The sequence below is a fragment of the Dermacentor silvarum genome, chromosome 6, assembly GCF_013339745.2.
Source record: "Dermacentor silvarum isolate Dsil-2018 chromosome 6, BIME_Dsil_1.4, whole genome shotgun sequence".
Lineage (NCBI taxonomy): Eukaryota > Metazoa > Arthropoda > Arachnida > Ixodida > Ixodidae > Dermacentor > Dermacentor silvarum.
In genome coordinates, this window is record NC_051159.1 from 23,631,955 (window position 1) to 23,644,545 (window position 12,591).

At 47.3% G+C, this 12,591-nt stretch overlaps 1 protein-coding gene across 1 annotated transcript in view; it reads right to left on the bottom strand.

The window, feature by feature from the left end:
* Positions 1-503: 503 nt before the first annotated feature.
* LOC119455332 (39S ribosomal protein L32, mitochondrial) overlaps positions 504-12,591 on the bottom strand; it is a 77,821-nt gene continuing 65,733 nt past the window's right edge. The window contains exon 3 of the mRNA XM_037716723.2: positions 504-753. Coding sequence (XP_037572651.1) covers positions 557-753 — 197 coding nt within the window. The 3' untranslated portion in view covers positions 504-556. The remainder of the gene's footprint in view (positions 754-12,591) is intronic.

The window sequence follows — 12,591 nt, forward strand, 5'->3', positions numbered from 1 at the left end:
TATCGTTCCCGCAGCCATCTCTCACCGCACCAATATCAGCAGCAAGTCACGCCCGAACGGCTCATTTCACCCTCCTCGTTCATTCCTCGACCTGTCAAATACTGGAACGACCTCCCAACTGTCATTTTTGCTATCACCTGGTCATCATTGTTCGAATGATGTGTGGATGATGAGGAACATATGTAAAATAAATCCCTTCTGCAATACTCCCTCCGAGAGCCTTTAAGGACAATATACTGAACTGAACAAAGTTGTGCAAGATATTTTGCTCCCATTGGTCATGTACATTGTCACCGCCTTCCAAGGCGGTGACAATTAAGCAATACTAAATACGACAAATAATTAAATAATACAATTTTGATTAGGTCAATAATGTTCATTGTGCAAGATTGCTGCTAGTGTGAGCTAGACAGAAGTGTGCTAACCATAAGTTCAATGCAGGGAATCAAGCTACCTTGTTCAATCATTACAACATATGGGCTATTAGGGTAAATCAAAGGAAAAACAAGCACACAGGCATATTTATTCAACAAGGAGTCTACCACTACTCTGATAACTAGGAAGATTGCTTCATCAAGTTCTTGCTAAACCATGCTGGCCGTGGGCGGTCCACTTCAACCACACGCCCTCCCTGCTTCTCATCTCCTTGGTAGGCAATGACCACTTCCTCTTCCACTGGCTCCAGCTTGAGCTCCTTGGCTATGGTGTCACGCAGCTGCTCTGTCTCCTGCTTCACCTTGTCATAGCAGTGGCCTGAAACACACAGCAAAGTACCTTTACAGGGGGGCCACCATTTTTGCTCAACATCTGTTTTCAATGAACAACAAAATCATAATGCACATCAAGTCATCGAAAGTCAAATGGGTGAGAGTAGCACAAAACACCAAGAATAGACACCACCACTTTGTTATATGTAGCTACAATAAATATTGTCACATCACATAATGGATGCTGGCACAACACTCCTGCCAAGCCTGCCTTTGTTGATGGCATCACGGCTATGAGCACAACACTTTTCACTAGATCCAGTCCTGCTCAATATGCTTCAACACAATGAACCTACAAGTAACAGACTCTGCATTTCATGCTTTGGGATAAACTTATCTGACTATGCATTTGGACAGCGTTGTCAGCTCAGCAGTGAGCCAAGCAATTACAAGCCCAGATTCATAAACATTAAGGAGAACGGTAAACTGAACAAGCCTGGCACTGGTTCGTAATTACCAACACTGCAAGAAAGAGAGACGGAAAAAGAAGCAAGAATGACATGAACTTCAAAAAACTGTAAACTTTACCAGAAATTCAGAGCTGGCAGATATGGACCCAATAGTTATATGTAATGTAAATGCTGGGGGCAAGAGGCTGGATAAATGAAGCAAGGTCTGCATCTGTTTCACAGCTCCGTTTTAAAGTGCGCCAAGTGTCCGTCTTGTGGAGATAGCAGCACTGGGCCTTTTCGATTATCCATTCCTGACAGTCGCGGACTGCCCGAGACGGTGCTTTAAGTCAATGAGCGTTGCGTATGCAGTCTTTCGGACAGCCCGGGACTGTCAGAGGTGGATAATCGAATAGGCCCACTGTCTTATGTCATGTTTCGGTATGTACGGCACAAGCAAATCTGAATGCCTGCTTGCTTCTCCAGCGCTTCGTTGCATCGTCAGTACCATCCACTCGGTGCGGCCTTCAGCAGTCGATGCAGTTTAATACCATGTTTGAGAACTACTTGCATCTGTAAGATATTGCCACTAAGTGTCACGAGCCAGCGCTAAGAAAGAAGTTACAACTTCTGCTCTGCAAGATGCGGGGCGCTGAAAAAGAAGACATGGAGACTGAGGACGCAGGCTTTAGAGGATCAACGCCATCTTGTACAGCTGTCTGTGTCTTGCTGATGCTGTGCATTCTTAAGTTTCATTTCGTGACAAAACTGGTGGAAGTGCGGGGTACGGTTCATCCGATGCCACAAACCTCTTCTGCTAGCAGGAGTACCAGCCCTATACCAATGAACACACCTGTCCACCAGGCCAGCAGGCGAATCCGAGGACTGCCACGGAGCATGATCTTTCCAGCACAACGTTGGCACCTCTCATGGGCCGGTATGGAAGGACTTTTTTCGGAAGGAATGTCGACGAGATGTTTACATATGGTATGTTAGAGCTTGAATTAAATTGTAATCAATTAGAAAACTGTATTTCTGCTCTGCTGCTCCTTTTGTTTTGCAGGTATTTGGGGCTGGTCAAGCTGCCACGAGCTGTTTTTCCCCTTTCCCTCAGCAATACTGTATTTTGGTTGTGGAAATAAAGCATACTACATACTATGTCACCACAGACCGTTATGCAAAGTACGGCCATACGGCAACTCAGTACCTGCTTCAAAACCTACTACTAGTGGCGAAAGTGTTCAATGGAGATGCAGGAGACTGGTTGGCCTAGTTTGAGCGCGTTGCAGAATTTAACGAGTGGAGTGACACGGCGAAGTTGAGAAATGTAGTGTACTTCAGCTTCGAGGACGGTGCTCATACTGGTACGAGAATCAAGAAGGGCTCATCATGGCTCACCATGCATTCGTTCATTGTGAACAAGGCACCAGTGCTAGGCGCCGAAACGTCAATCTGTTGTTTTTGTGTTCTTCAGTTGGCGAGTGTACGTTTATACAGTCATCATGGCTCTAGTTCCGCTGTTCCTTGCTGGAAACCTACACCAATGCTGATCACGCGAACGAACTGAATGGGCACCACTCCAGCATCTATCTGCCGTCAAGGATATGAGGCGCCCTCTTTCGTTGGGTGGACCCAATCATGCCAGAGATGTGCATTTGATGCTTGAAGTAAACAGCTATTTGCTGGCCTTGTTCAAAGCCTGCCTAAGAGCATGGCTGAATTCTTAACCAAAACCACCTCGATCGAGAAGAAGCTACAGCAGCGCTCAGCTTTGTATGACAGGCAAGCGAATGCTGCTTAACCAACACACTGGATTGCCATTGGAAACAATGACTTTCCTCGGGACCTTATCCACTCTGTGGTGCAAGATGAGCTTCAACGCTCTGCTGCCCGCCTCAGACCACGCTGGGTTCCATTTCTGCTCTCGTGAGAATTACGTTCAGCAAGTGATCCCCTCCCAAGCAGCAATATGTTGTGTCAACACAGCTGCAGCATGCATCGTATGCAGACGTTTTGGAGCGAGTCCACGTTCCGACGCCTTTTGTTCCGCCACGTCTTACGGAACAACATACGCCCCGCTCCCATCAGTGCAAGCGATCCAATGTATGGAAGATCAGCGCCTGCTCCGAGGAAATCTGACATCTCGTGTACCCCAGACCCTTCTGCTATCACTGTGGCGAAGCCTTGGTGAATTCGTGCAAAACCTTGCCGTCCGAGGTGCATGTCCATACCGCCGCCTCGGATGGCAAGGTTTTGCCACGAATTCACCAAGGCCCAGATACGGAGAAAGGCCTAGGGCGATTGAAGAATACTTGAACCAGAAGGGTATGTCACTATTCCCATGCGCGCTCACCGTTTACCAGGCGATTTTCCCCCGCTCCTCACTGGGAAAGCTAAGAACAGCGACCTTCGAGGGCGAGGCCGCTGAATACGCCCTTCCAAAGACCTCCCATCGACGTGAGTACAATCTATTAAACGCGATTCAACGACGACAGCAGCTAACTCAGTGACAGACTCTCTAGATACACCTGTTGTGCTTGACGGTCCCCTGTTGGACACAGGTGCCGACTACTCAATTTTGTCGACTACTCAAACTAGCGACAAAACTTATAAAGTTATCACGCCTTAGTCTGGAACGCAAATTCGTACTGCTGGCGGGCATATCGTAACGCCGTTGGGCATGTGCACAGAGTACAAATTCGTGGGTGTACGTTTCCATCCAGCTGTCTTATACTCCGCAATTATGTCTTGGGACCTCATCTTGGGTGTCTACTTTCTGCGAGAGTGCACAGTGACCTTCTCGAAAGGAAGAGCAGCGAACAGCCTCGACATTTGTTGTCGTAAAGCGCTTCGAGTTTAGCCAACAGTGTAATGTTACCACCATGCGCAAGTGTCCTGGTAGCGGTCGTGTGCGACGATCTAGGTGACGGCGAAGCTGTTGCACAGGGCAATTTCTCTCTTTTGTTGACTCATGGGGATGGTAGCCCGCGTCTCATCATGCTTCAAGGTAAGTTCTGCACTCCTCGTGGCGAATTTCAACCAGAAAATCCGCACCTATTTCATCCCACTGCTATCGCTTTCGCTGAGCCCATAGCAGATGTTACTGAATGCTTTGCGTCTATGCCAATGGTAGGCCCAGACACTCAGCAATACTGACATCAATTCAGGCCTTTTGGAGGAAAGCAGAAAGCACTGCGCGAATTGCTACTTGGTTCAAGGAGTGCTTCGCATCTTCTTCTAAGGTATGCCAGACGCCCATCACGAGACACCAAATAATCAAGTAATTCAACTCACGCTCGTCAGCAAATGAGTTATCTACTTTAGAAGCGTTTGATGGGGGGCTAGTTGGTAAGACATTTAGGAAAACTAAACTGCGCTAAAACGAGACACGAGAACGAAGTGGACAGGACGATCGCAGTGGACAGGACTGCGATCGTCCTGTCCACTTCGTTCTCGTGTCGTTTTAGCGCAATTATAGTTTCCCTAAATAGTTATCTACTTTGCATGAAAATGGAGGGAATCATTCCTAATCATCTACCACAACTGGTTTCCATCATATTTTATGAGAGACATTATATCAACCAAGTAAAGGCATATATGAGCATGCAAATTAGTTTTATCTAGTTTGCATGTAAATTCGGCGAAACAATCGAAACATGTACCAACGGTTTTCCACTGATACTTTATGGCGATTCATTATATCAGCCAAGGAAAGGCATATATTGAGCATACAAATCAGCCTTGTATGTATTTTAGATGTGAACATGGGGAGCATTCCGAAACATCTACCAAACCGGTTTTCTCCACTCATATTTTATGAAGAATCATTATATCAACCAAGGAAGGGCATATACGAGGTCTGTTAGAAAAGTATGACCTTTGGCCGAAGAAAAAAAACAGGCATCACTGGAGTGTTGGAAGCCTAATCACCCTCAAAGTAGTCTCTTGGGATTCCACACACTTCTCCCAGCGGTCCTGTGAGATTCCAAGAAGGCCTCTTTGGAATGGAGCTTAGCTCAGCTTCGTTGCAGCCATAATGTCCTCTCTTGTCTGAAATCGCGCTCCTTTCAATGGCCTCTTGATTTTGGTAAACAGCCAGAAGTCGCAGGGGGCTATACCAGGAGAGTAAGGAGCCTATTGAACTACAGGAGTCTGATTCTCCCGCCAAAAAAGTCTGAATCAAGTGCGAGGAATGTTCCGGAGCATTGTCGTGAAGGATGCGCCAATTTCCTGTTGCCACAACTCCGGTCTCTTGGCCGCACAGAATTACGTAGGCGACGGAGGACATCCCTGTAGTACTCTTTAGTGATTGTTTGACCCTGTGGTGCATACTGGTGGTACCATACCGCAGGAGTCAAAGAAAGCAGTCAGCATCACTTTGACGGTGCGCACTTGGCGGGCCTTCTTTGGTCTTGGTGACGTGGAATGCTTCCACTGTGACGACTGGGATTTGGTTTCTGGGTCGTACCCATACACCAAGACTCGTCACCAGTGATTATGGGTTTCATGAAGTCGGGGTTGCTGTTTATGGAACCAGCATGTCCTGCGAGACTTTAACATGAAGTGCTTTTGCTCCACCGTGAGCAGCTTCAGCACGAATTTCGCCGCAACTCTCTTCACGGCCAAATCTTTGGTCATAATGCAATGTGCAGAAAAAGTGCTGATGCCCACCTCTTCTGCAATTTCTGGATAGTCACACGACAGTCCCGCATCACCTAGCGTCCCTTCGGCAATGACCTGGTCTTTCGGCATGTTGATGGCCGACCGGAGCGTGGCTTACTCCCCACCGATGTGCGGCTGTCTTTAAACCGGTTGTACCACTCCTTAATCTGTGTGCTGCTCATAGTATCATCACGAAAGCCACTGAATCTTCCGAATGGTTTCCACTTGGCTGTTGCCCAGTTTCTGGCAAAATTGATGCAATAGTGCTGCCAGTGCTCCGTCATTTTCCTTGCAATAAAGAAACCGAGAGAGCACTGCGCACTACCTCATCACAACGCTGCGTCCCATCGACTGACGCTATCGGCAGGCGGGAAAAATTCGCAAATGCGGACGAAGGTTCAAGGTCGGCTGACGCAAGCGCGTTTGTTTCATATCAGAAGAGGCCATAGCAAAATTTGCCCGCCTAGTTAGCCAAGAGCATAGTGTCTTTATATAATGTATTTTTAGTATCACCACCATTTTCAATTCCAACTCCGCGTCATCGTGGACGGGGAGAGTGCTAGTTCGTGGGAGCAGACTGGCCACGGTGGTGTCGTCGCGCTGACCGCGCAGCTTGCAGCGGCGTGCGCCCTAAAACGCGCCCACGTCGCTTCGCCGACGATCGCAGACAGCCGTTCAAAGCGGCGCGTGGGTTGGGGATCGTTCTGCGCATGCACCGAAGAGGGCAGCCAATAGCGCACGCGTCGTAATGAAGAGGGGATGGCATTTCGATTGGTGTAGCGCAAGCGACGCTCAACCGCGCGGCGAGAACATCGGCCGCCACTTGTGCTATACCAACCGAAATGCCGTACCCTCTACGATGCTCTGGCAGGCTAGTTGGTTCATAGCTTTTAGACGTTTATATAACTGCGTGAAAAAACAAGAACACACGAACACATGACACCATCAGTGCAGTTTTTTTTTTCTCGCAGACTGCCAACTGTTTATTTCTGGAAAAGCAAGCAGCATATATTTCATTAAGGATCCTGAACACGTGCCCCGCATTGTCACTGTCACATGTGCCGATAAACATAAAAAAAAAAAAAATCAAGGTTTGCAAACTCCATGCGTACGACAGACTGCACAAAGAAAATGGTCAGTCGAGAAGGCAACCAGTGCCGTGGCTTCGATCTCTCAGCGAACGATACGAACAAGGCTCTCAGGCATTGGCGGCTGAAGCGAGAGTGAAGGTTCTCACACGACAACGTAGCAGCTGTATTGGGAAGGTACGTGAACTGGTGTGCAATGCAACGACTTTTTGCTTCTTTGAAGCATTGACATTCATTAATGACGTCGGTGATGGTGGAAAAATTCTTGTACAAGGTTAAAAGCATCGTCTGCTATGCCATTCAGTATGTGGTTCACTTTGTCTACTTCCGACATCTGCTCGTCGACCTTGTGGCAAAGGGCAAGAACGTCCTGTATGTACGAATATGTCACATATGATTCGGTTGACGTCTCGTCGGCGGACCCAAGTTCCCTTTGCGCAGCTCGCTAACGGCCAACAGGTTTGCCAAACAATTCACTGAGTTTCAGCTTGCATTGCTCCCAGATTGTCACTTCTTCCTCTTGGTTTCGAAACTAGACCACTGCCGTACCTTGCAGGTATGAATTATGTTTGCCAGCATAATGGTTTGATCCCACCTGTTATGGGCACTGACGTGCTCTCTTACATTTGGAACCACATCAACGTCAAGATTGTCGGGCCCGGAAAACGTTCCTTTGTCACGGGGCTGGGACAAGATGACTGTCGGCGTTGTGTTAGCAGTTGCTCCTGTCGGAATGATGGCTGTCCTAGCCCCGGCTCCAGTGGTCGTCATGTTGTTAGTGGTCAGTCTACGTCCACTTCGGAGCTCCGTCGTGCACAGCAGCACTTCCACCAAATATGTAGTGGAAGGAAGATGCAAGTCAGAAACTGTATTTACAATATGCACACGATTGACAAGGTCAAGTCCAGCAGGTCAGTCACTGATGTGTCGTCTTCTTCATCCCCAAGTTCGTGCTCCTCTTCCTCATTTGTTCTGCAGAGCAGTGTAACAATATTCCATTTATCTGCTGCTAAAGTGTTCATTAGCTACGGTAGCCACGGTAAGACACGGAAGGGTCTTACCGTGGCTACCGGTAAGACCCTACCGGACGCGCATAGCTGCGCGTCCGGTAGGGTCTTACCGCAGCCAATGCGCGACCGGACGGGCAGCCAATGCGCTCCAACTGCCCGGCGTCTGATGACCCGCGTGCCGATAACGTCGAACTATAAACGTGCCTTAATGCTCTCTTGTGGTTTGACCTCTAGCTCTCAAGGTGAAAACTGTTGAGTCGCCGACGGCTGCCCGAGGTAGCGTAATGAAACTTTCGCTTCAAAAGCCGACACACTTGACCCGCATATCAGACTTCGCCGATCGCCGACTGTGTTCGCCACTATCATTGTGCTTTGAGTGTAGCCTGTTTTCTGGGCACAGGTTCGCCCAATAAAGAGTTAGGATTGTCATTCACAGTTTTGCTACTGTGTTCTTGACCGTCACTACCACATGACAATAGAAAGGCAGTTCTGGATCACACTATCACAGTGAACACGTAGAAACATGATACAGCTTTGATAATAGGGCATGAAGTATTCTTAACTTAACCTGTTAAGGTCAGACAATAGAAAATTCCTGTGGAAAATAGCTTAAAGTGGCTTGTGTGCATGCTGACGAGAAAAGCAGAGTATTTTGTATTATGTTTCTAGAATCCCCTTCTTAACAAAAAATCAGGTACACAAAAGGTCAGCTGCGTGCAGACATTCACGCGCTTGAGACTGCGCAAGTGCCACCACGTGACTCTGCTCCTACAACAAGGACGCAACTCGCCTGCCCTCGCTACAGGGCAGAAAAAGAATGTCGCTCCCTTTAGTTTTATTCAGGTGGCTTAGTGGCAGCAGTATCAGCTTAGTAGTATTTTTATGGTGCAACGACAACTGCCAAAGAGCGCCAAACACAGGGTTGGGGGTCGAGTCAGGTTAGTAAGCAGTACCCAAGGCGAAGGATAAGGAACAATGGTGTATAGGGCCTAAAATTAATTGAGTAATGAGCCTATGGCCTTTACAAGGTCACTCAGCCTCAGCAACAGTCCTTGTCAGGGCAAGGAGTGCGGAGCGCCTGATATGTGAGATAAAAAGCTCAGCCATTTCCTCAGGAATAAGACAAGGCTGAGATCAATGAAATATGAAATTGCACTGTAGGAAGCCTACACTCGCTAAAAGTTTAAAACTCTTTTTAGTGAAAACATTTGGTAGTCGCCGGAAAGAAGGACGGGTGCAGAGGTATTTGGTTTCTGTACAGCTCTGGAAAGTGATGTCTCCTTTCTGGTTCTAGCCTCCTGCACATGATTAGAACATAAATGACGGACAGTCAATCACCACATTTTGGCTCAATATATGCCTTTGCTTGGTCGATATTAATGAATCTATGTATGGAAAAATGGTTTAGGCCATCATTCTGAATGTTTCCCCACGTCAGTGCTGGGCGTTATTGAAGATGCATGTATCTTAGATACTATCTTCGATACTCTTTGGGTATCTTGTATCTGTATCATGATACATCTGGCAAGATGTGTATCAGTATCTGTATTTTCGATACATGAAAGAATGCTCGTGTATTTAAATACAATACTGCTATCGCAACACCACCGTGCGAAGCTCTAAACATTGGCCAAACTGCTTCTCAACATGATCTGCTACCGAGCAACGGGACAGGAGAGGTGGCACTATGCAGGCTTAGGATAGGACACACACATGCAACACATTCACATCTGTTAAACAGTTCTCCAAGTGCTCCATGCAGGCAGTCCAAGGCGTCAATACATGGCAACGGGTAGACGCCATTGCGCGTGATCTTATTCAGATGTTGGTAATCTACACAAAGCGCCAGCTGCCATCTTTCTTCTTAACAAGGACAACTGGGAAAGCCGACGGAATAGACAAACGTTCGATGACCCCTTAATCGGCATTTTGTCCACCTCGTTTTGCATAACTTGACGATCGACACGTGAAACGCGTACGGACGTCGACGGATGGGATTGGCATCTCCGATGTATATGGTAAGTGACCACTGACATCTGGCCTAGGGGACGACCATCAAATAAAAAGGCGCGATAAGCCTCCAAGACATGGTGTCAGCAGCTTGCGTTGATAGAAGGTCAGTTTCCAAAGGCAAGTGACACGACATGTGTCAGCAGGTTATGCTGACAGTGTTCTAGTATCTATAGCTGAAGGGATGTCGAAAAAACAAACGGGAAAGGAAAGGCGCTTTCAAGAATATTCTGCACTGTAGTAATTCCGTACATGCACAATACCTCGCGCCGCCTAAAGAAAGGAAATCGTAGCAATGTCAGAGTGGTGCTTACCACCCCCCGAGCAGCTAGAGAAACATTGCCAAAAACTTTCCAGAAAAAGAAAGAGCCTTGCACTATTTAAACGTCTATTGTAACAGGGTGGCTGGCACGGTATTCCCTTATTGTGTGGTTCCAGCTATATCGGTCCCAATGAAAGACTTCTAGACTAACACAGGAAGGTGGGAAACTACCGTGATGAGAATCTTTCAGTGCATTGTCATGAGTGTGAAATAAAGAAGTTGCGTAAACCGTTGAACATGTGTAGGATATTAGCCAAAAATAAGAACCAGGATGCTAGGGAGATAATTGAAGCAGATTGTATTAGAAAGGCGGGTGCATCGTATGTCAGCACACCTGTTTTTTCCGTCCTCTACTGAGCATGGCCACCCGATATCATTTCAGTCTTAAGACGTCATGAATGCAAGTGATCATACTGTCAATAGATGAACAGTGATGAACCGGATAGTGATGATAAATAGTGATGAACCGGATACAGAGGCTCCTTCTATAACTAGCGATGAAGTTAGAAGGGCCTTGAAAGACATGAACAGGGGAAAAGCTGCTGGAGAAGATGGAATAACAGTAGTTAATCCAAGATGGAGGCGATATCATGCTTGAAAAGCTTGCGGCCCTTCTACGCAATGCCTCACAACTTCAAGTGTACCAGAGAGCTGGAAGAATGCCAACATTATACTAATCCATAAGAAGGGAGACATTAAAGAATTGAAGAATTATAGACCCATTAGCTTGCTTTCAGTATTGTATAAAATATTTACCAAGATAATTTCCAATAGAATCAGGGCAACACTTGACTTCAGCCAACCAAGAGAAGAGGCTGGCTTCAGGAAGGGATATTCTACAATGGATCATATCCATGTCATGAATCAGCTAATCGAAAAATCTGTCGAGTACAATCAACCTCTCTATATGGCTTTCATAGATTATGAAAAGGCATTTGATTCAGTAGAGATACCAGCAGTCATAGAGGCATTGTGTAATCAAGGAGTACAGGAGGCATACGTGAATATCTCAGCAAATATCTACAAGCATTCCCACAGCTACCTTGGTTCTCCACAAGAAAAGTAGAAAGTTACCTATCAGGAAAGGTGTCAGCAAAGAGACACAATCTCTCCAGTGGTATTACAATGTCATTACAATATTACAATATTACAAATGTCAAATCTTTTCCTGTAACAGCAATTGAGACAATGATTGATGCTAAGTCTTTGTCCTGCTGGGCTTTGGAGAAGCCTTGTTGAAAGAAGAAATGCAACCGTCCTCATTTTGAGACGCGACCCCGAGAGAGCATGAGCGATGTTGCGTAGCCCCCCAGCACGGTGGCGCACGCCACCTTACTCTTGCAGCGTGATAATCGACTGGGCAAACATGCTTCAGCTGCTGCTTGAAAAACATCCATGATAGTGCAGCATTATCGGTCATGACCGTGAACTTGCACCCAAAGATAGTGACGTAATTTATTCCACACTCCATACTGTCGGTGGACATTCCGCAGTCAAATCTCAATAATTCGAACTCTGTGGGGCCCAAAAATTTGTTCGAATTAAAGGAAGTTTGAATTAAAAGGAGGACTTATTCTTGAAGTATTCGTGCACCATAGCACAATGCACGAACGGTGCGAGTCGTGAAATATTGTGGCGCGCAAGCACACAACACAGCAAGTGAGGACCACGAAACTTCCACGCAGGCCAACACTCGCTTCCCCAAAATGGCAGAAAATGAAACATCAGGGAGTGGGGTAAGCTGGCGCCGTCACAGTGGCAGGCGCGCACGGGCACCGTCGAAGGTATGGGGAGGAGGATGGGAGGGAAGCGGATTTGGCCTCGGCAACTCTGGCGCTTCGGTGGCTCCCCTCATCCTCCCTCACCTTCGACTGCCTCGGTGCGCGCCTGCCGCCGGCGCCAGCTTAGCCCGCTCCCTGAAGTTTTCTGCCAATAACGGGAAGCAAGATTGGCCGGCTTGGGCAGTTTCGTTGGGCAGACTGGACCTCCGCCGCCGCTTCCTTCTGCACCACAGCATTCAAGGTCAACACGTGTCCAGAAAATAAAGGAAGCAGAAAGGAGAAAGGTTCACTGCCATTTTCTCCATGTGGCTGAGATGTAGGTACGTACACGCGTGTTCCGGCGCAACATAGAAACGACTACCTTGCCATTTGAGAGAATAAATTTCCGCAAAGTATTTTTTTTTCTTTCCGCGCGGTATTGAGGGGTCTCTCCTAAGCTTTTGCTCTGTGGCAGGGCCGAAGCAGTGCTGATAATGATCTATGTTGGTTTCTAGTGCAAGGGCCAGCTATGGCCAAAGAGTGCCAAGACGTGGTGTACTCAGCGAGCAATAACAGTGGGTAA